Source organism: Musa acuminata, chromosome BXJ3-3 (genome assembly GCF_036884655.1).
Source record: "Musa acuminata AAA Group cultivar baxijiao chromosome BXJ3-3, Cavendish_Baxijiao_AAA, whole genome shotgun sequence".
NCBI classification, from domain to species: Eukaryota; Viridiplantae; Streptophyta; class Magnoliopsida; order Zingiberales; family Musaceae; genus Musa; species Musa acuminata.
In genome coordinates, this window is record NC_088351.1 from 17,593,494 (window position 1) to 17,614,625 (window position 21,132).

General features: G+C 40.6%; 1 protein-coding gene across 1 annotated transcript; it reads right to left on the minus strand.

The window, feature by feature from the left end:
* Window positions 1-5,561: 5,561 nt before the first annotated feature.
* On the minus strand, window positions 5,562-8,752 carry LOC135632801 (CBL-interacting protein kinase 1-like). Its single transcript, XM_065141585.1, has 13 exons — window positions 8,453-8,752; window positions 8,285-8,347; window positions 7,662-7,733; window positions 7,472-7,579; window positions 7,296-7,376; window positions 7,157-7,210; window positions 6,958-7,083; window positions 6,667-6,876; window positions 6,465-6,569; window positions 6,283-6,399; window positions 6,135-6,197; window positions 5,981-6,055; window positions 5,562-5,883 (listed from the first exon to the last, which is right to left on the minus strand). The coding sequence occupies exons 1-13, from the start codon at window positions 8,621-8,623 to the stop codon at window positions 5,767-5,769; spliced, it is 1,362 nt and encodes a 453-aa protein (XP_064997657.1). The 5' UTR covers window positions 8,624-8,752; the 3' UTR covers window positions 5,562-5,766.
* Between the last annotated feature and the right edge of the window lie 12,380 nt (window positions 8,753-21,132).

The following is a 21,132-nucleotide window of genomic DNA, read 5'->3' on the forward strand; positions in this document are numbered from 1 at the left end:
ATCATTTTGATATATTTATCCTCAATTACCACGTATCTATAGTCCCTCAACCATCTAATATCCCAAAGGTAATATACTGGGCATGGTGCTGTCAGGCCCATATGGTTTCTCCTCAAGTCTCGCTCTAATCGGATTCTCCTAGAGAACTCTTTCTTTATCAATACGAATGACCTTGGCTAAGGATTTGTCTACGCAAGTACATAGAAGATATTCCTCTCATAATACCAAGAGTGGAAGATCCTCTATCGACACTCAATAGCCCTCGTAATGTTGGCTGCCACTCCCAATAACTAGTTATACTAGATTTAGAACTTCTAAACCTATAAGTTTGGTATCAAAGAGTGGAGTACTCATACAGGATATCCCTGGTGTCTCAAGTTTAAGGACCAGATATACTACTAGGACAATAGAATTGTTGTTTAACTATATAGCATCATCAACCATCCAATATTCCGTGAGCAAATCAATAAGTGAACTCATTCTCCAATGAGCACCTGCACTATATCCTTAGTGTCCTCATACGAGCAACTTTGAGACCAACTACCTCCATCATATGGACAGGTATACAACACACCATTCTGTCTGGTTATCTCAATATCCTTCTCGAGTAACCTATGACCAGGATTATTTAGGGTCAGTTTTTAAAGGTGAACTAGTCTCATTATCGTGATCTCATCCCGATCCGATTCCCATTGCACAGATTCATGGATATCACAATGTATATATATTTATATAATAAGTAATATAAAGTGATAAAATATTAAATAATATAATAAGTAAAAAAGTGTGTGTCATGTCACACGTGCCATCACTCACGTGATTGTCTTATAAAACACATATGACTAGCAATCTCCCACTTGACCTAAAGTCAATCATCTATGTGTTTGATCCCCATCAGACCTCTATGATGCTCAAAGATGATCTAAGATAATGGCTTCATTAGTGGATCTGCGATGTTATCTTTGGATGGAACTCTTTTCACTACTACATCTCTTCAAGTGACAATCTCTCTGATCAAGTGGAATCAAAATGTGCTTCGACTTCTGATGAGACTTGGGTTTCCTTTGTTTGAGCAATCACCCCATTGTTGTCGCAATATAAGAGAATCAATTCCTCGCTGCATGGCACGACTCCTAAAATCTATGATGGACTTCTTCATCCAGACTCCATCCTTGGCTGTCTCTACTATAGCAATGTACTTCCCCTCTATAGTATAGTCAACAGTAGTATCTTACTTGGAACTCTTTTAGCATACTGATCCTCCATTCAGGATGAACACATATACTGAATTAGACTTACAATCATCAACATCGGATTGGAAACTCGAGTCTATGTAGCCTTCAACCCTGAGGCTACTACTTCTATATATTAGTAAAAGATCCTTAGTTCTTCTCAAGTAATTAATGATATACTTTATTGCTTTCCAGTGCTCCTAGCCTAGATCCACTTAATACCTGCTTGTTATACTTAGAGCATGCACTATATCAGGCCTAGTACATAGCATAGCATATATGATATACCTTATAGTTGAGGCATAGGGTATCATATACATGTCTGCCCTTTCTTCAGGAATCTTTGGGGACATACTCCTAGAAAATAATATCCTATATCTCATCAATATGAGACCCCTCTTGGAAATTTTTATGCCAAACGTTTTGATAATGGTGTTTATATACCTGGACTGGAACAAGCTAAGCATCCTCTTAGATATATCTCTATAGATCTGAATCTTCAATATATAAGATGCTTCCCCTAGGTTTTTTATAGAGAAGTATCTAGATAGCCAAGCTTTTACTATAGAGAACATTCTTACATCATTCCCAATAATCAGGATGTCATCTACATATAGCACCAAAAGGGTGATAGCACTCCCACTCACCTTCCTAAACACACAAAGCTCATCTTCGTTCTTAACGAAGTTATAAGATCTAATCGCCTTATCAAATCTTATGTTCCAACTTCGGGAAGCTTGCTTTAGTACATAGATGGACCTAAGCAACCTGCATACTTTATCTGGACTATCCTTAGACATGAATCCCTCAGGCTGTATCATATACACCTCCTCCTCGAGATTGCCATTCAGGATTTTAGTATGTTGCAATAGCCAATAGAATTCGGATGGATTTTAGTATGGCTATATGTGAGAAGGTTTCGTCACAGTCAACACCTTGCCTTTGACGATACCCCGTAGCCACTAGCCTTGTTTTATAGGTCTCTACCTTTCCATCTACTCTAATCTTCTTCTTGAAGATCCACTTGTAACCAATGGGTATAATACTCTTAGGTGCATCAACTAGGTTCCAAACCTTGTTGGAGTATATGGAATGCATCTTAGAATTCATGGCCTCTTACCACTTCCCAGATTTTATACTCATAATAACCTCCTTGTAGGTTTGAGGATCAATATTCTCAACATCCTCTCTCCTAATATGTCCCACATATCTCTCAGGAGGATGAGATACTCTGCAAAACCTACGTAAAGCCGGAACTTATGTGCTAAGTACTTGAACAGACTTAGGCTATGGAATGGTGCTTGAGCTAGGTTCTCCAACCTCACTCAACTCTACCACGCTCTCACTATCCCCACCAAAAATGTGTTCCTTCTCAAGAACACTACTTTCTTGGCTACAAAGACTTTTTGGTCCATGAGATGATAGAAATAATACCTATTAGTTTCCGTGGGTTATCCCGTGAATTTGCACCATTCCGACTTAGATTCTAATTAGTCGAGGTTGTGTCTTTTGACATGGCCATGGCAGTCCCAAATTTTAGCAACATTAAGATCGGGCTTCTTTACTCTCTATATCTCATATGGAGTAGATACCACCAACTAAGTTAAAATTTTATTTAGAAAGTAAGCTGTGATCTCTAGGGAATATCCCCAGAATGAGATAGGGAGGTCGGCGAAACTCTTCATAGATCGCACCATGTCTAATAATGTGTGATTTCTCCTTTCTGATACACCATTGAGTTAGGGTGTATAAGGAGGTGTCTACTAGGATAAAATCTCAAGATCCTTGAGGAATTGGGTGAACTCTGTACTCAAGTACTCACATCCTCGATCTGATCGAAGAGTCTTGATACTCTTTCTAATTTGATTCTCCACTTCATTCTTATACTCCCTAAATTTCTCAAGGCCTGGGACTTGTACTTCATCAAGTACACATGTCCATACCTTGAGAAATCATTAGTAAAAGTAATGAAATAGGAGTAACCACTTATGTCTAAGTATATCTCCAATATACTCATCAACAATCATAAAAGCATATTTACTACATTCCAAAATTATAATATTAATAGGTTCAAATAAATCTATGTGAATTAGTTGTAATGGTATGGAGACATTTACTTGGCATTTGGTTTAAAGCTACCTTTTATATTTTTTATAATTAGTTATAAAATTTTATATCTTTAACAAATAAATCCAACTAGGTGTTGCATTAAGCTTTGTCGGAGATTAACATAGTTTTATTGTATGTCCAACTTTACCACAAAGTTTGGCAAATGACTTTTTGCTAAAAGTTGATATTGTTAGATCACTAGAATTCTAAATAGTTGTAGTGACTATTGAGGTTAAAATTATTCCTTGAGTTGTTTAGGTCAGAGTTATCACCATAATTAAAGAGTTGATAGTACAATAAAAGATAGTGACTCTATAGATTACCCAATCTCGAAGGTGTCTTATGTAAACCCTTTGATGAAATTCTTTATATTTTGAATGTCTGGTTTTAGACTTTTGGTTAAAGTAGGCTATAATTCTTGGTCATATATTTTCTCATCTTATTTCAAATATGTTATATGGTTAAAAAATATTGAGTATAGTTTTTCAAATATCATTCACGAGTCACGTGCTCGAATTGTGACCGTCAACTCATTATATTTCTCTTAAGGCATTGACAATGTAAGCGATGACTTTTTAATTACTCAAATGATGATCTACAAAAGCCAAGTCAAATATAGAATGTGACTAAGAATAGTTTGCTCTTAGATTGCTTTGATCATGGTGGAAAGAAAATCTAGCATTCGAGTACAAAGCAATTGGAGAATGTGGTTTATAACTTAGATCGTACTTCCATAGAAATGTTGCCTAAAGAGATTAGCAATACTATTGAGTCAATAATTGATACTTCAATAACTTATAAAATAAAGCAATCTTAATGTAGTCAAGATTTTGAAATAACTTATAAAATAAGACAATCTTAATGCAATCATAGTTTGTGACTAGAATTTACCATTAAGATTGGCTTTGTTGGTTCTCCTTAATATTTAAATCCTTTCACATGGATAATAGAGAGAGCGATTAATATAATCTAATATATTATATTCAAATAGTAAGTTGGTGAATTATGCTCCTCAATATATATATATATATATAGTTATCACTTTGAAAAACTTTAAGAAGATAAAGTGATTATATTAATGAATATAAGTCCTTAGGTTAAGAGAACCATTTCTTCCCAATGAAACAATCATTGGAGTCTTAGAGGTTGAAGAGAAAGACAGACGATGTGGTTGGAGAGTAGATCTGTAGTACCTTGATCTGATTCGTGGTAGATCAAGGTCGGGCGATATGATTGTAGGCAACACCATCTATTGCCGAGGGAGAGAGAGGGTACTATTAGAAGGTCATCTTCTGGTCATTGTCTGCCTTGCATGAGTAGATCAGTCGTCAACCAGATCAGAACTATCGTTGTCTGCCTAGTAGAATGAATCAAATCAGTTGCATGAGCTGATAAGTTGCTGTCCACCTTTAGTTGCATGAGCAAAGAGGTTTCGTCAGAGAAAATAATCGGAGAATAGCTATTAGAGGGCCAGGAGTAGTGAAGGGTAGCCTGCGGTGTGAGGAAGACATGGCTTGAAGCATCATCGAGGAACACACAGACTAGGCTTTGAGTTGGAGAAGACTTTGTGAGGAAGACATGGCCTGAAGTATCATCGAGGAACACATGTCTCAAACCACACAAGGAAGAGTGGCCGCAATCAGTTTCACACCTTGGTGGGGAAGACAAAATCACAAGTAGATAAGGAGTACGACACGCCTATGGCGTGTGGTGTTGTGAGAAGGCACTAGTGAGCGGAGACACAACCTGATCAGGGATCCCTCGTTGAACCAAGTGTGGTAAGGAGGCATTGAAGGATCTAGTGGGACTGCCATCAGCACGAGATTGAGTGGTACCCCAATCATAGAGAGATAGAGAGAGAGGAAAGGGAAGAAGGCTTGCTTGAGATAAGAAAATTCTGATATCATGAAAAAAATATGTAGTAAAAAGTTACAATCTCATTGATGTATGGTATTATATATTTATATAGATTGAAGAAGGATCGATTGTCCTTCAATGATTGTCAATCATAGATTAAGGATCATAACATATATGGAATGCAAATGATTGTCAATCATTTATAGCCTAATTTTTATCCAGTAAACCTCTATCCATTTGATATCCTTATATATTTGTACTTTTACATTGGCTCATCACATCCGTAGACCACATCGGTGAGAACATATTCTCTTGACAATATAGATCATGAAGTATTATAATGCTTCCATAAGATCGAACTCATACCTTCAATCCATTCACCGTCAACGATAATTTTTATATGATGACGAACCCCTTCAATTGGAATAATATTAATATCTTAGATGTTCATGGACAACATATAACAGAGAATAATAGGTTTCAATCAAACAGAATAACGTATTGCTACCATTCTCCCACACCGACGCTTACTGCATCGAAGAAAATACTTGTGGGCTTCAACATGAAATCATGCAGCAATAACAGGACTCCCTCCTAATCCTGTGAGCTCTGTCAACAATGGCTGCTTTGTCAAAGCCTCTTGGCTTTTGTAGACTCCCAAGTTATCTGAGAGCTTTGCCCAAAGCTGTAAGAATATAGAGAATAAGGAATTAGATCTAAGCTGTAAGGTCTCCCGTCTCTCACTGACAAGTAATAGGAACTTTAGAGGTGGATGATCATGCCTGCCGATATAAGGAAGAGTCTCCCTGCGTTTTCCTTAATTCCACCACGTACAATGAAGGACCGAGCTCAAACACCTAAGTTTCAGATGACAACCTGCAATGAGAATGCTTGTGCATGGAAAATATTCATGAGGTTTGGGCTACTGGAGAGTACCTCTGCAACAGCTGAAAAGGATCTGCTGCTTGACTTGCTGTCAGACAGTTGCACGACTTTTAGCTGCGAAGGACAGGATAAACACTTTGAAGATAGAGAAAAATGGATCAGAGAAGTCAGTTAATTTGAAGAACTCTGAGATGCCAACCTTGCCATGGCCTCTCTGCACCTGGAATCCCATTCCTGAGACAATGTCCTCGATCTTCTTCAGCAGTTCCTCTGGTTGACAATTTGAGGTGAATCTGATCTTTCTCCCAGAGGCATCCTAAGGTTACCGGATAACATTAAGAACATGGTTAACTCCAAGATTGCTGTCAATTGGAGGCTCACCTCTTCCTCAAAAAACCCAGAGAGATCAAGGCAGGAAGACATTCCAATTAGCTCGAAAGCATTGATATGGGTGTATGCATCTCCATGTCTCTCTGCCTCTGCAACCTTGACCAACCATCCAACTTCTTCATTTTCAACGAGCAATCCATAAATGATGTGGAAAAGGAAGCACAAGAGATCATTGGCTGTGATGTGGTTCTACCTCTTTGATCGAGAAGGCTTCATCGTCACTGCTTATATCTTCTTCATCTTCCTCTGGCTTAGCAGGGTCATAATCTTGCTTGAACCATTTGTCTTCTTTGATCTGAGCCATGTTCATCCGGGTATGAGGATTTGGATCAAGAATTCTCGTTATCAAGTTACGGGCTCCTGGCGAAAGCCATTTGGGTATCTGGACATCACCTTTTAAGATCTAATCAACCAAGAAAAGAGTTTGTTAAATGCACATTATATGAAAAGAAAGAGATGACTTTGCAGAGTTTTTTGCGGTCACCTTTTGATAGAGAACGGCAAGGTTTGTGTCATCAAAGGGAAGACATCCAGTAAGAATGACATACAAGATCACACCACAAGACCAGATGTCTGACATTGCACCATCGTAGCCTTTGTTGGCAATAACCTGAAGATTATGACGAAGAACATCTCTCACCACATCTCCGACCAAAGATTAGATATAAATGACTTCCTATTACCTCAGGAGCAACGTAGTTCGGACTCCCACATGTAGTGTGCAGTAAACCGTCATGCTGATACACAACAGAAGAGAAATTGAAACGAGTTGCGAACGAGAAGACACCATTAAGCATTCTTGGAAGCATGTAACGTGCATACCCCAAACTGTTGAGGCAAAGCACTGAGGCCGAAGTCTGAGATCTTAGCATTTCCTTGTGTGTCAAGAAGCACATTCTCTGGCTGTAACCGCAGCATGGAAAAGAGAACAAGAAAGCTACAGAGGAATGCAGGTTGACATTATGTCTAGAATACAAAGACTATTGTGTTGTGTTTACCTTCAGATCTCTATGGAAAACACCCTTTTCATGGCAATAGCTGACAGCATCGATCAGCTGCTGGAAAAGCTTACGCCCTTCGGGTTCTGATAGTCTTCCTTTAGACTCCTTGAGATCAAAGGAACAACAGATGAACAATTTGACACACGCTATAATCATGTGTGGTTATCAAGGAAACGTTGTTGCTTACTATTCTATCAAATAGTTCGCCCCCATCGACGTATTCGAGAACCATGTAGATCTTGGTTTTGCTCGCCAGGACCTGCAGACCACAGAAAGTTCATGTGCGTCGTAAGAAGCCATGGCAAACAATTAACTGTGATCTCCATGACTGATAAAGATGATCAGACATATACAAGAAGAACACGGAAAGCTTATGATCGGATTGAGCCCGAGCCGACGAGATGGAGACTGAGTCGTGCACCATGGTGTACCATGGGGAGAGAGAGAGAGAGAGGTAGAGTCGACGCCCGAGGTCAGTGGCGGAAGGCGAGGAGAAACAGGTGCCACAATGAACACGGCAGAACGACTTCGATGAACGAGTGAAGATGCGGCTCTCACAACGAGGAGGGTAATGTCGTGGGGATGTGGGCCAGGTCAAGAAGTAGTGCCTGAAGTCGTAACTCAGGTAGACCAACGGATATTGGAAGAGACTTGTCTCTTATTCGAGCGGGTCCAGGAAGACCGAGTCAAAGCAAGGGGAGGAGATCCAGGACACGCACACCTCAAACACATCCCCTGACTTCCACAGAAACCACAGCGAGACATAGGGAAGAAGAAGAAGAAGAAGAAGAAGAAGAGAGTGGTGCAGACCTCGTACAATCTGACGACGTTGGGATGCTTGAGGAGCTTCAGCGTGCCAATCTCCCTCTTAATCTGCCACAGAACTCAATGTTCATCCTTAATCATCATCGTTATCATCTAACCACCAAAAGAGGATCTTAATCTATCATCTAAAGTAGAAATAAGAACAGGGGGGACCTGATCGTGGGTATGGAGGTCGAGGATGCGCTTGCGCTCGAGGACCTTGACGGCGAAGCAGCGGCCGGAGTCGACGTGGCGAGCGAGCTTGACTTTGGCAAAGTTGCCCTCCCCAAGCGTCCGCCCCACCTCGTACTTGCCCACCCGCACCACCTCCCCCTCCCTCTTCATCGATATATCTATAGGTGTACTACCGCCCGCGGCCGGTGCAAAAGGCGGCAGTGTTTTTTTTTGGGGGGGAGGGGAGAGGAGGAAACGAGAAAGTTCTCGTTTGGAGGCGCTGGTCCTATCGGTGGGAGGAGTGCGAGGGGGTGACGACAGTCCGCTAAAAGAAGAGATGAATGAACTCTGGAGACAACCGATTTGAGTGGTACGCGTGAGGTATACGACTAAACATATCATACAGTCATCACTTCTCCTGATGACCGAACACATTTATTCCTTTTTTTTGGACGCCAAAATATTGGCCTGTGTGTGTCTCTCCAAGAGTGAGAAGACTCGTGATGTGGTTGGCTAGGAAGAACGGACATGGGCGAGATTGATTACGTCATATGCAGGGGCGGCGGCGGGGGCGATTGGCTGCCGCCTCCAGGGTGCGTCTGATGCCAAATACAAAAACACTAAAAACCAAGTTCCTATTGGCTAAACACGTGGGGCTCACGACAGAAGCTGTCTGGGAGGCCGCATTCTTCTATTTGATATATTGGCGAAGAAACAGGAGCTCAGGATAGACGATCATGAGTCATCGTGTAGGGCCCCACCTATCTTTTCGAACACGAGGGTTCACATGACGTGGTCCCGACAGGATCCAGCATCTTTGTGGCGCTTTGTAGGTGTGGGACTCACTTAAAAACTTGGGTCCCACGTAGGTGAGGTAGAGGAAAGTTGTTTGAATCCTGCCTGAGCCACCCTTCACCGATGGCGATAAACAGCGTCAACGAAACACTTCCCATCTATACCTCGTCATTTACACCGCTTCGTGTCACACTATATCACCATTAGATTTTTCTGCTTCTTTCTTTCCCCAAAACGAGCGACCAATCCAATGCCGAAGACAATAATAAGCTTATAATACATATCCAAGTAAGACCATCGATAAGAAAGTCCATCGAAGGGGAACAGTAATTCCACAACAATTATCCAAAAGATAAGGTAACATATTGAAATAGAAGGACAAGGCAAAAATTCTATATGGATGCAAAAGACAAATAATCTTTATAGAGGTCATATCAGTTTAGATCATTAAAAAGATATATATATATATATATATATATATATATATATATATATATATATATTCTTTCCTTTCTTCAACGATCTAAACTGACATGGCTTCTATAAAGATAGCTTGTCTTTTGCACTCATATAGAATTTTTGCCTTGTCCTTCTATTTCAGTATGTTACCTTATCTCTTGGATAATTGTTGGCTTTAAGAGTTGTGGAACAGTATATATATATATATATATATATATATATATATATATATATATATATAAGAGAATAGACGGGTGAATTAGTACTTTCGATAAAAATATTGATTTTAAAAAATTTCGTTCGATGAAAATGATAATGAAAACGTGCTTGACTTATAATAAGTGAACTAAACAATTAACTCATAATGTAATAGCAATGAAACATAAAAAAAAAAATGTAAACCGGGTTTATAGTGGTTCGGTTGTCATGACCTACGTCCACTTTCGATTCCTCTTCTGTTGAGGTCACCGACGATCACTAACAGTTTTCTTTCAATGGGTGAAGACTAACTAGCTTTTGACTGTAAACATATCTACAAGAAATGAGGTTTTCTTTTAGGTACCCATTTAACTTTAGGTCCCTTATTAATAGATCTACATATTTTAACTATTGGCGTTGAGTTATTTAAGGTTCCTTTAGGAACCAAAACTAATTTTTATGGACTATACTTTCTAAAAGAATATTTATAAGCATAATGTCTATATTTACCAAATAATTATATTTATCTCAGACATGTAACGTAGATCTTTTAATGAATATAGTTGACCTTTGTTGAATATTATTCACAAAGTCAATTCCTTTCTTTCTATAAACATGACCCTTATTAGCAAGGATCATATTTATAGATTTATTACATATTTTAAAATTTTATAATATTTTTTGTAGTAAAATATTTTCATTCTTAAGTGAATCTATCTCTTTACACTTAGTGCAAGGAGCTAAAATACTATCATCATGCTCATTTTTTAATTTATCAAATTCATTAACAAAAGAAGCATGTTCCTTTTTTAATAATTTATACTTTTTACTAACTAATTTAAAATCATCAAACAAATTATTAAAGATATTAAATAATTCATCGTAAGATAAAGAAGATTCGTTTGAGTTACATATCTCGTTGCCAAATGTCATTAATGCATAATTTGCATCTTTAGCTTTGTTGATATGCTTCTTGTCTTCGGATGCACTTGAGTCATCCCAAGTAGCTTTGAGCACTTTCTTTTTCTTTGGTAGCTTCTTCTTCACTTGGGAATATTCATTTTTGAAGTGCTTTGGCTTCTTATATTCATAGCAAATTATTTGGCCCTTTTTTAATTCACTTTTGTTCTTAGTGTCTTATTTTGTTTTGTTCCTTTTTTAGAATTTTTAAACTTTATAGTAAAAAGTGTCAAGTCATTATCATCATCATCATCATCATCATCATCACTTGAGTTTTCACCCAAGTGGCCTTCTTTGTTTCTAAGTATCATGTCTTTCCTTTTCTATGGAAGGCTGTTCTTAAGTTCATCTTGTGCTATATACGTCATTTCATAGGTCATCAAAAACCTGATAAGTTCTTCAAACGGAAAGTTATTTAGGTTCTTTACTTCTAATATTGTTGTTTCTTTAGGATCATAACTTTTTAGAAGGGATCTTAATATATTGTTAATAAGTTCAAAAATAAAAAACTTTTACCAAGGGCTTTTAGACCATTGACGACATCCATAAAACTAGTGTACAAGTCTCTAATGATCTCGCTTGGTTTCATACGAAACAACTCATAGCTATAAACTACAAGATTAATTTTTGACTCTTTAACCCTACTTATACCTTCGTGTTTGACTTCGAGTGTGTGCCAAATCTCATGTGCAGTTTCACATATAGAAACCCAATTAAATTCGTTTTTATCAAGAGCACAAAACAAAGCATTCATCGCTTTAACATTCAAGGAGAAAGTCTTCTTCTCCAAATCATTCCATTCGTTTATTAGTTTGGAAGACTTTTTAAAATCTCTTTCAATAATATTTTATAAATAAAAATCCATAGAAAGTAAAAAATTTCTCATTCTAGTTTTTCAATATGTGTAGTCCGTCCCATTGAACATAGGAGGATAAGTGATAGAAAGACCCTCTTGATTGTTAGTAAAAGTCATTTCTTTTGGGTGTTAAACAAAAAAAAAACCTTGGCTTTGATACCAACTGTTAGGATCGAAATCAGCACTAAGAGGGGGGTGAATTAGTGCTTTCGATTAAAACATTGATTTTAGAAAATCTTCGTTCGACGAAAATGATAATGAAAGCATGCTTGACTTAGAGTAAGTGAACTAAGCAATTAACTCAAAATGTAATAGCAATGAAACACAGAAAGAAAGTGCAAACTAGATTTATAGTGGTTCGGTCATCGTTGTTAGGATCAAGAGCGGCACTAAGAGGGGTGAATTAGTGCTGCGAAAAAATTATCCGTTTCAAAAGTCTTCGTTTCAATTAAACCTGGTTCCAATGAAAATTATTTCATAAAGATTTTAACTTAAAAGCGTATTAGAGTGAAGAAAAAACAGTAAGAAGGTAAAGTAGCTTGCAAGAAAGGTAAATTACTCAAGACGAAATACAAACCAGAATTTAGAGTGGTTCGGTCATTGTGATCTACATCCACTTTCGGATTCCTCCTCCTTTGAGGTCACCGGCGTCCACTAATGGCCTTCTTTCAATAGGCAAAGACCAACCACCTTTTACAGCTCTTTCTCCTTTTATTGGGTTTAGGAGATAACCCTTACAAGTCTCACTTCTTTTTCTTGAATAGTTATAAAGCTAAGAGTGGGAGGAGAAGGACACACTTCTCACTTTTACAACACTTTTAACACCCCAAGCACTAGAATTTTTCACACTATCAATTGAACTTTGTTACCCTTTAATGCAAAAAAGGGCGGGGTATTTATAGGCCCCAATGGCTTCTGAATTTGAGCCAAAAAGTATCACTTTCCCGGATTTCGGGTTACTAGCGGTACCACCGTCATTATTGGGCAATACTATCGCCTGTAGACTGACACTAAGCAGTACCACTACTCAGTCTAGGCAGTACGACCGCTTGACAATGCTCGATGAATGAGCTCAGTCGGTACCGCTGCATGATAGAGGCGGTACCATCGCTTGACAACATTAACTATCGATGGTACCACCACCCAGAACACTTGGGAGACCGAGTCCCAAGCGGTGCCACCGCCAGCCGTGATTTCAGATGCTGCATGGGTTGTTCAATCCAGCCTAAATTAGCCGTGTGAAGGGCGTAATTGGCCCCTAATTGGGTTAGTGGGATCTGTTGAATCTCAAATTTTGATGATAAACTCAATTGATGGGTTAATTGATCTAATCCATATTATTGAGTTAAGTGTGCAGGATTAATTACGATAACCAGAAAACACAAAACAAGAATACCGGAGTCAAGATCAATGGACGTTTAAAAGTCCGAAGAATCGTCGGAGATGCTGCCGGAACCAACCGAGAAGAAATCGGGAACCTATCAGAATTTTCGGAAGTTCGCCGAAGAGATCGTCAAAGGTTCACGGAGATCACCGAGAAGGCTCGGCGACTCGTTAAAGTCATCACAAGATCGGGAGCTTGCAGGGAGTCCGTCGGAAGAAGTTCGTCGGAAAGCTCGCCAGAACAAGACTCGATGTTCGCGGTTGAAAACTTGCTTAGGATGTTTTTTTGTTACGTAGTTCACTTGTAATTAGGATTAGGATTAAGAGATAATCCTATATCCTGGTTAGGGGCCAACTGGGCCCAAAGTCAGATTTGGTTTGGGCTAAAATTAAGCCAAACTAGTGAAATCGGAGAGCCAGGCGGTGGCACCGCCTGGCTGGGCGGTAGCACCGCCCAGCACCCGAGAGCTGGGCGGTGGCACCGCCTGGGCTGGGCGGTGGCATCGCCCCAGCACCCGAGAGCTGGCCGGTAACACCTCCTAGGCTGGGCGGTTGCACCGTCTAGCGCCCGAGCGCTGGGCGGTGGCACCGCTTGGCTGGGCGGTGGCACCGCCAGCATCGGGAACATAAGAGAATTCAAATTTTTTGGAGCCCAAATTTGAATCCTCTTGAGGCCTATAAATACCCCTCAAGTCTCAGCTGAGAACACAACATTTTGAGCAGCAAGTGATTGAGAGAAAAGTCTTAGAAGAGTCTTTGCCTTTCTTGTTTTCAATTTGCTAGTATTCACCTCCTTCTTTCTTGCTGAAAATCTGTAAGAGAGTGAACCGCTTGTAAAAGTTGTAAGAGGGGTATTTACCCTTCCCTTTCAAGAGATTTGCTAGTGGAAGGTGGGAGCCTCATCGAAGAGGGGCCTCGCAAGTGGATGTAGGTCATTTGACCGAACCACTGTAAAATCGGCGTAATCTCTGGTTTGCATTTACTTATTGTCATTTATATTACTGCAAATCATTTGCACTTTAATGCTATAATGCTTTGTCTCCATCTTACTTATCTCTTCAAGTAAAATCGCAATCGAAACGGGTTTAAACGAAAACGTTGCTTTTATCGTACGAAGTTTTCGAAAAGTGTTTAAATCGTGAAAAGTTTATCGCACTTCACCGCTGCACTAATTCACCCCCCCCTCTTAGTGTCGCTCCGATCCTAACAATTGGTATCAGAGCAAGACTCACTCTCATATTTGGTTTAATACCCAAGAGAGATGGCTTACTCCGGCATGCATGAGGGTCATTCTATCACACGTCCACCCTTGTTTAATGGGTCGGATTATACTTATTGGAAGACTCGGATGAGGATCTTCCTCATTTCTCTGGATTTCGAGCTTTGGACTATTGTTGAAAACATATTTCAAAAATCTTCTCTTCCGAGAAGCGAATGAAATGAATCAAAGAAGAAGGTTTTTGCTTTAAATGCAAAGGCTATGAATGCCTTGTTTTGTGCAATAGACAAAAATGAATTTAATCGTGTTTCAATTTGTGATTCGGCTTTTGATATTTGGAGAACTCTTGAGGTCACTCATGAAGGCACTAGCCGAGTGAAAGAGTCCAAAGTCAACATCCTTGTGCACTCTTACGAACTTTTCCGAATGAAACCAAGTAAGTCCATCGGAGACATGTACACCCGGTTTACGGATGTCATCAATGGACTCAAAGCTCTTGGTAAAGATTTTACTAACTTTGAACTAGTAACTAAAATATTAAGATCCCTCCCTAAAAGTTGAGATCCAAAAGTTACGGCTATTCAAGAGGCCAAAGACCTTAAAGCATTCCCTCTTGAAGAACTCATTGGGTCTCTAATGACCTATGAAATGATATGTCAAGCTCATGACGAGCTCGAGAACCCCCTTCCAAAGAATAGGAAGGATATGACACTCAAATCACAAGAAGACCACTTGAAAGGAACATCAAGTGATGAGGCAGTGACAATGACATTGCATTTTTGACTCAAAAATCTAATTTTTTTTTAAGAAAGAACAAATTTAAAAATAATACAAAAAATAAATTTGAACAAAAGAAGGACCAAGTGATTTTCTTTTAATGCAAAAAACCGGGACACTACAAGAACGATTGTCCTCAAGCCAAAAAGAGAACATCAAAGAAGAAGGCACTCAAGGCAACGTGGGATGATTCAAGCGCGTCCGAAGAAGATGAGTCCAACACCGAGCTGTTAGGATCGAGAGCACTAAGAGGGGGGGGTGAATTAGTGCAGCGGAAATCTTTCAGCGATTAAAAACGAAAGCTGCGTTCGTTCGATAAAAACTATTTTGATGCAAAAGCCGATTCTAAGATTACTTATGATTAAGTGCAGTTTACGTCCAAACACAGTTTGCGTCTAAGCGCAGTTTACGCAGTTTGCGTCTAAATGCAGTTTGCGTCTAAATGCAGATTGTGTCTAAGCGCAGTTTGCATCTAAGCGCAGTTTGCGTCTAAGCGCAGATTGCGTCTAAATGCAGTTTGCGTCTAAATGCAGATTGCGTCTAAGCGCAGTTTGCATCTAAGCGCAGTTTGTGTCTAAGCGCAGATTGCGTCTAAGCGTAGTTTGCGTCTAAACACAGTTTGCGTCTAAGCGCAGATTGCGTCTAAGCGCAGTTTACGTCTAAGCTCAGATTCGGAAAGATCTGAACTTAGACACTCGTTCGTAAAAGCGCAGAAGGCAGTTTACAGTTATAAATGGAATCAAAATGTAAACGTAAACTGCAAAGAAACTCGTTCGTAAAAGCGCAGAAGACAGTTTGCAGTTATAAATAGAATCCAAACGTAAATGTAAACTGCAATGTAAAGATCTTACGAAAACACCGATTTACGTCTGAATGCAGATTCGGAAAGATCAGAACTTAGAAACTTGTTCGTAAAAGCGCAGAGAGCAGTAGCTATGTAGGAGGTTTACAGTAATGATAAAGTGCTCAAAATAAAAGCAAACCAGAGATTTAGAGTGGTTCGGTCAGTCTTGACCTACTCCACTTTTGGCTTCCTCCACCGACGAGGTCACTGACGTCAACTAGAGGCCTTCCTTCAATAGGCGAAGGCCAACTGCCCTTTTACAATTTCACTCATTTTGACGGGCTCAGGAGACAACCCTTACAGAACCTTTCTCTCCTCTCTTTACAACTCAAGACTTGAAGAACAGAAAGAGGAGAACTTTTGGACTTTACACAAATTTGAGCTCTTAGAATCACAGAAAAGATCAAGAATTCGGTGTAGGTCTATATCTTTTTAATGCTGAATGGGTGGGGTATTTATAGGCCCCAACCCAGTTCAAATTTGGAGCTCAAAACGATCAAATCCCGGAATTCCGGGATCAGGCGGTTGCACCTCTTGACTGGAGCGGTTGCATCGCCTGGTAGAGCTTGAAGACTGAGCCTCTGGGCAGTGCCACCTCTGTCAGGGGCGGTTGCACCTCTTTGCCAGAGGAGGTTGCACCGCCCAGTCTCGCTCGGAGACTGAGCCCTGGGCGGTTGCACCTCTTGGCTGGGGCGGTTGCACCGCCTAGTCTCGCTGGGAGACATAGCTTGGGCGGTGCTACCTCCCTGCTTGGGCGGTTGCACCTCCCACAACAACCTGGGTCCGAATGGGTTGAACCATTCGACCCAATTTGAGTTCTTCAGGGGCCCAATTGCCCCAGGATTAAGCTAATGGGATCATCTCCCATTTCTAACTTAATCAAAGTGCTAACTACGATTATTTCCTAAAACATATTCTGCAGCTTGCTTTGGTGCGTCACTTGCTTCTTCCGGCGAGTTTCTGGCGAACTTTCGTCGATCATCCGATGAACCCTCGGTGATACCCCTACGGACTTCCGGCAAACTCTTGGACTGCGACGATCCACTTGGCAAGTTCCGACGAGCTCCTTTCGCAAGCTTCTGGACTTCTCAGATTTGTTCCCGCAGAACCTCTAACGACTGTCCGAACTTCCGTCGAGCTCTCGAACTCCCAACGTGATCATTGTCATGACTCCGGCGCAACTCCTGCTGCATGTCTTACTTTCATCGTAGTTAATCCTGCACACACAAAAACAAAAACTTCGATCGAGACAATTAATCTTAAGAAATTAACCAAGTTGTCCGACATGTCATTGGTCCCTCGACGCTTCGTCCGATTTTCGGCGCATCGTCCTTTTCTGCAGCCTATTGCCCAATCGGCCAGTTGACTCCGCAATTTCGATATCCTTGGCACAATACCCGCTCTTCTTGGCTCGATGCCCGAGTCCACTACCCGAAGCCTTCTGTCGATACATCGACCAATCCACCGGCCCGACATCCAATCTTCTGACATGTTCCTCCGGCACAACATGATGTTCCTGATTTAATTGTCTCATCCTAATCGAAGCACCCTGCGTCACTCAAAACGCAGATTAAATCATAAACATATATCAAGTAGTTTCATCATCAAAATACGAGATTCAACAATCTCCCCCTTTTTGATGATGACAACTACTTGATGACGGAGTTAAACTTAACTTCCGGAGTTTAAACAAACTCCCCCTATCAATATGCCATATTGATAGAAACTCTTAGATTCAGAAATCTAAGCAACATGTCATCATAAACGGAGTTAACCTTAACTCCCAGAGTTTAAACAAACTCCCCCTATCAATATGCCATATTGATAGAACCTTGAATTCAAACTGAATTCAAGTCATTGCAATATTCATCATGAATACCTGCAACACGTTATCATGAACTTATGCATAAACTTATGCATAACATGTCATGTCATCAAATACTTCTCCCCCTTTGTCATCAACAAAAAGGAGAAGTACCACAATCAAGTGTTTGTGATGTAAGTTTAACTCATTGCATGAAAAACATAATATCTATTGTTACCATCATGCAAGTTTGCTATCATCAAATGGTAAGATATCAATATGTAAAATTACGATTCAAGTTCTTGATATCTTTGTTAGGATCGAGAGCACTAAGAGGGGGGGGGTGAATTAGTGCAGCGGAAATCTTACAGCGATTAAAAACCAAAAGCTGCGTTCGTTCAAAAACTATTATGATCCAAAAGCTGATTCTCAGTTTGTATCTAAGTGTAGTTTGCGTCTAAGCGCAGATTGCGTCTAAGCGCAGTTTTGCGTCTAAGCGCAGTTTACGTCTAAACTCAGATTTACGTCTAAATGTTGAAACTCGTTCGTAAAATTGTAGAGGACAGTTTGCAGTTATCAATAGGATCAAAATGTAAGAGTAAACTGCAAAGAAGCTCGTTCGTAAAAGCACGGAAGACAGTTCTGCAGAATCAAACGTAAACGTAAACTGTAATGTATGAAAATACGAATTTACGTCTGAATGCAGATTCGGAAGAACAGCACTTAGAACTTGTTCGTGAAAGCGCAGAGAGCAGTAGTAATGAAGGAGGTTTGCAGTAATGATAAAGTGCTCGAGAATAAACGCAAACCAGAGATTTAGAGTGGTTCGGTCAGCCTTGACCTACTCCACTTTTGGCTTCCTCCACCGACGAGGTTGCCGACGTCAACTAGGGGCCTTCCTTCAATAGGCGAAGGCCAAACTGCCCTTTTACAATTTCTCTCCTTTTGACAGGCTCAGGAGACAACCTTTACAGACCTTTCTCTCCTCACTTTACAACTGAAAACTTGAAGAACAGAAGGAGGAGACTTAAAGGCTTTACAACACTTTTGAGCTCTTAGAATCACAGAAAAGATCAAGATTTCGGTGTAGGTCTGTATCTTTTCAGTGCTGAATGGGTGGGGTATTTATAGGCCCCAACCCAATTCAAAATTCGAGCTCAAAACCATCAAATCCCGGAATTCCGGGATCAGGCGGTTGCACCTCTTGACTGGAGAGGTTGCACCGCCTGGCAGAGCTCGAAGACTGAGCTCAAGCGGATGCACCTCTCTGTCAGGGGTGGTTGCACCTTTCTGCCAGAGCTCGAAGACCGAGCTCAGGCGATGCATCACCTGTCCAAAGAGGTTGCACCTCTCTGCCAGAGCTCGAAGACCGAGCTCGGTGGTTGCACCTCTTGGCAGAGCTCGGAACTTGAGCTCTGGCGGTGCTACCTCTTGACAGAGGAGGTTGCACCGCCCAGTCTCGCTTGGAGACTGAGCCCTGGGCGGTTGCACCGCCTGGCTGGAGCGGTTGCACCGCCCAGTCTCGCTGGGAGACTTAGCCTGGGCGGTGCTACCTCCCTGCCTGGGCGGTTGCACCTCCCACAGCTACTTGGGTTCGAATGGGTTGAACCATTCGACCCAACTTGAGTTCTTCAGGGGCCCAATTGCCCCGGGATTAAGCTAATGGGATCACCTCCCATTTCTAACTTAATCACCGTGCTAACTACGATTAAATCTAAGACAATTTCTGCAGCTTTGCTTCGGTACGTCAATCGCTTCTTCCGGCGAGTTTCCGGTGAACTTCCGTCGATCATCCGATGAACCCTCGGTGATGCTCCTGCGGACTTCCGGCAAACTCCTGGACTTTGCGAAGATCCACTTGGCAAGTTCCGACGAGCTTCGCTTGGCAAGCTTCTGGACTTCTCGGATCTGTTCTCGCAGAACCTCCGACGACCGTCCGAACTTCCGTCGAACTCTCGAACTCCCAACGTGATCATGAACTTGACTCCGACGCAACTCCTGCTGCTTGTCTATCTTTCATCGTAGTTAATCCTGCACAACAAAACAAAACTTCGATCGAGACAATTAATCCTAAGCAATTAACCAAGTTGTCCGACATGTCATTGGTCCCTCGACGCTTCATCCGATTCTTCGGCGCATCGTCCTCTTCTGCAGCCTATTGCCCAATCGGCCAGTCGACTCCGCAACTCCGATATCCTTGGCACAATACCCGCTCTTCTTGGCCCGATGCCCGAGTCCACGGCCCGAAGCCTTCTGTCGATACGTCGACCGATCCACCGGCCCGACGTCCAATGTTCCTTCGGCACAACATGATTTTCCTGCTTTAATTGTCTCATCCTGATGGAAGCATCCTGCGTCACTCAAAACGCAGATTAAATCATAAACATATATCAAGTAGTTTCATCATCAAAATACGAGATTCAACAATCTCCCCCTTTTTGATGATGACAACCACTTGATGACGGAGTTAAACTTAACTCCCGGAGTTTAAACAAACTCCCCCTATCAATATGCCATATTGATAGAACCTTGAATTCAAACTGAATTCAAGTCATTGCAATATTCATCATGAATACTTGCAATACGTCAACATGAACATATGCATAAACTTATGCATCACATGTCATGTCATCAACATACTTTCATCAACATACTTCTCCCCCTTTGTCATCAACAAAAAGGAGAAGTATCACAATCAAGTGTTTGTGTGTGATATTGGTTCAACTCTTTGCATGAAAATCATAATATCAAGTTTTATCATCATGCAATCTTGGAGCTAGAAGATTTAGCAAGTGTTACATCATGCTTAGAACATTCATGCTATCAAGTTTTAGATATTCAAGTTTTATAACATATAAGATAGCACTTTTGGTAATGTTCAAGATAGCAAGTTCTATATCATACAAGCTAGCAAATTAGAGATGTTCAAGAAGGCAACTCTTGCTTCTTGAAAATTTTGCTCACTTTGCTAGATGCGCAAGTTAGCATTTTTGCCTCTTGAGATAGGCAAGATAGCACATTTGTTTCTTTTGAGATAGCAACTTTTTGCTTCTCTTTAGACCAACAAGCTAGCAATTTTTATGATATACAAGTTTCACAATATATAAGCTAGCAAAGATTTCGAAAGCAAATGCAAGATAAATTTCTTGTGTAAGCTCATGATTCTTGCTTCCTATTGCAATGTGCAAATTGCAAGTTTTGCTTCTTGAGATATTCAAGATAGTGATGTTCAAGAAGACAATTTTTCTTCTTGAAATAAGCAAGTTAGCAATCTTTGCTTCTTAAAATAGGTAAGCTAGCAATCAAGTTTTTGCATCTTCTTGACTTGTACAAGCTAGCTATCTCCCCCTTTGTCATTGTAAAAATGAAAGAGAGAATACAGTTT

Coding starts and splice junctions, on each gene's coding strand:
- LOC135632801 (XM_065141585.1), bottom strand. CDS start 8,623: ATGAAGAGGGAGGGGGAGGTGGTGCGGGTGGGCAAGTACGAGGTGGGG. Junction 7,211..7,295: donor CTTTGCCTCAACAGTTTGGG/GTATGCACGTTA, acceptor GTTGTGTATCAG/CATGACGGTTTACTGCACAC. Junction 6,056..6,134: donor CCTTTTCAGCTGTTGCAGAG/GTACTCTCCAGT, acceptor TCTGAAACTTAG/GTGTTTGAGCTCGGTCCTTC.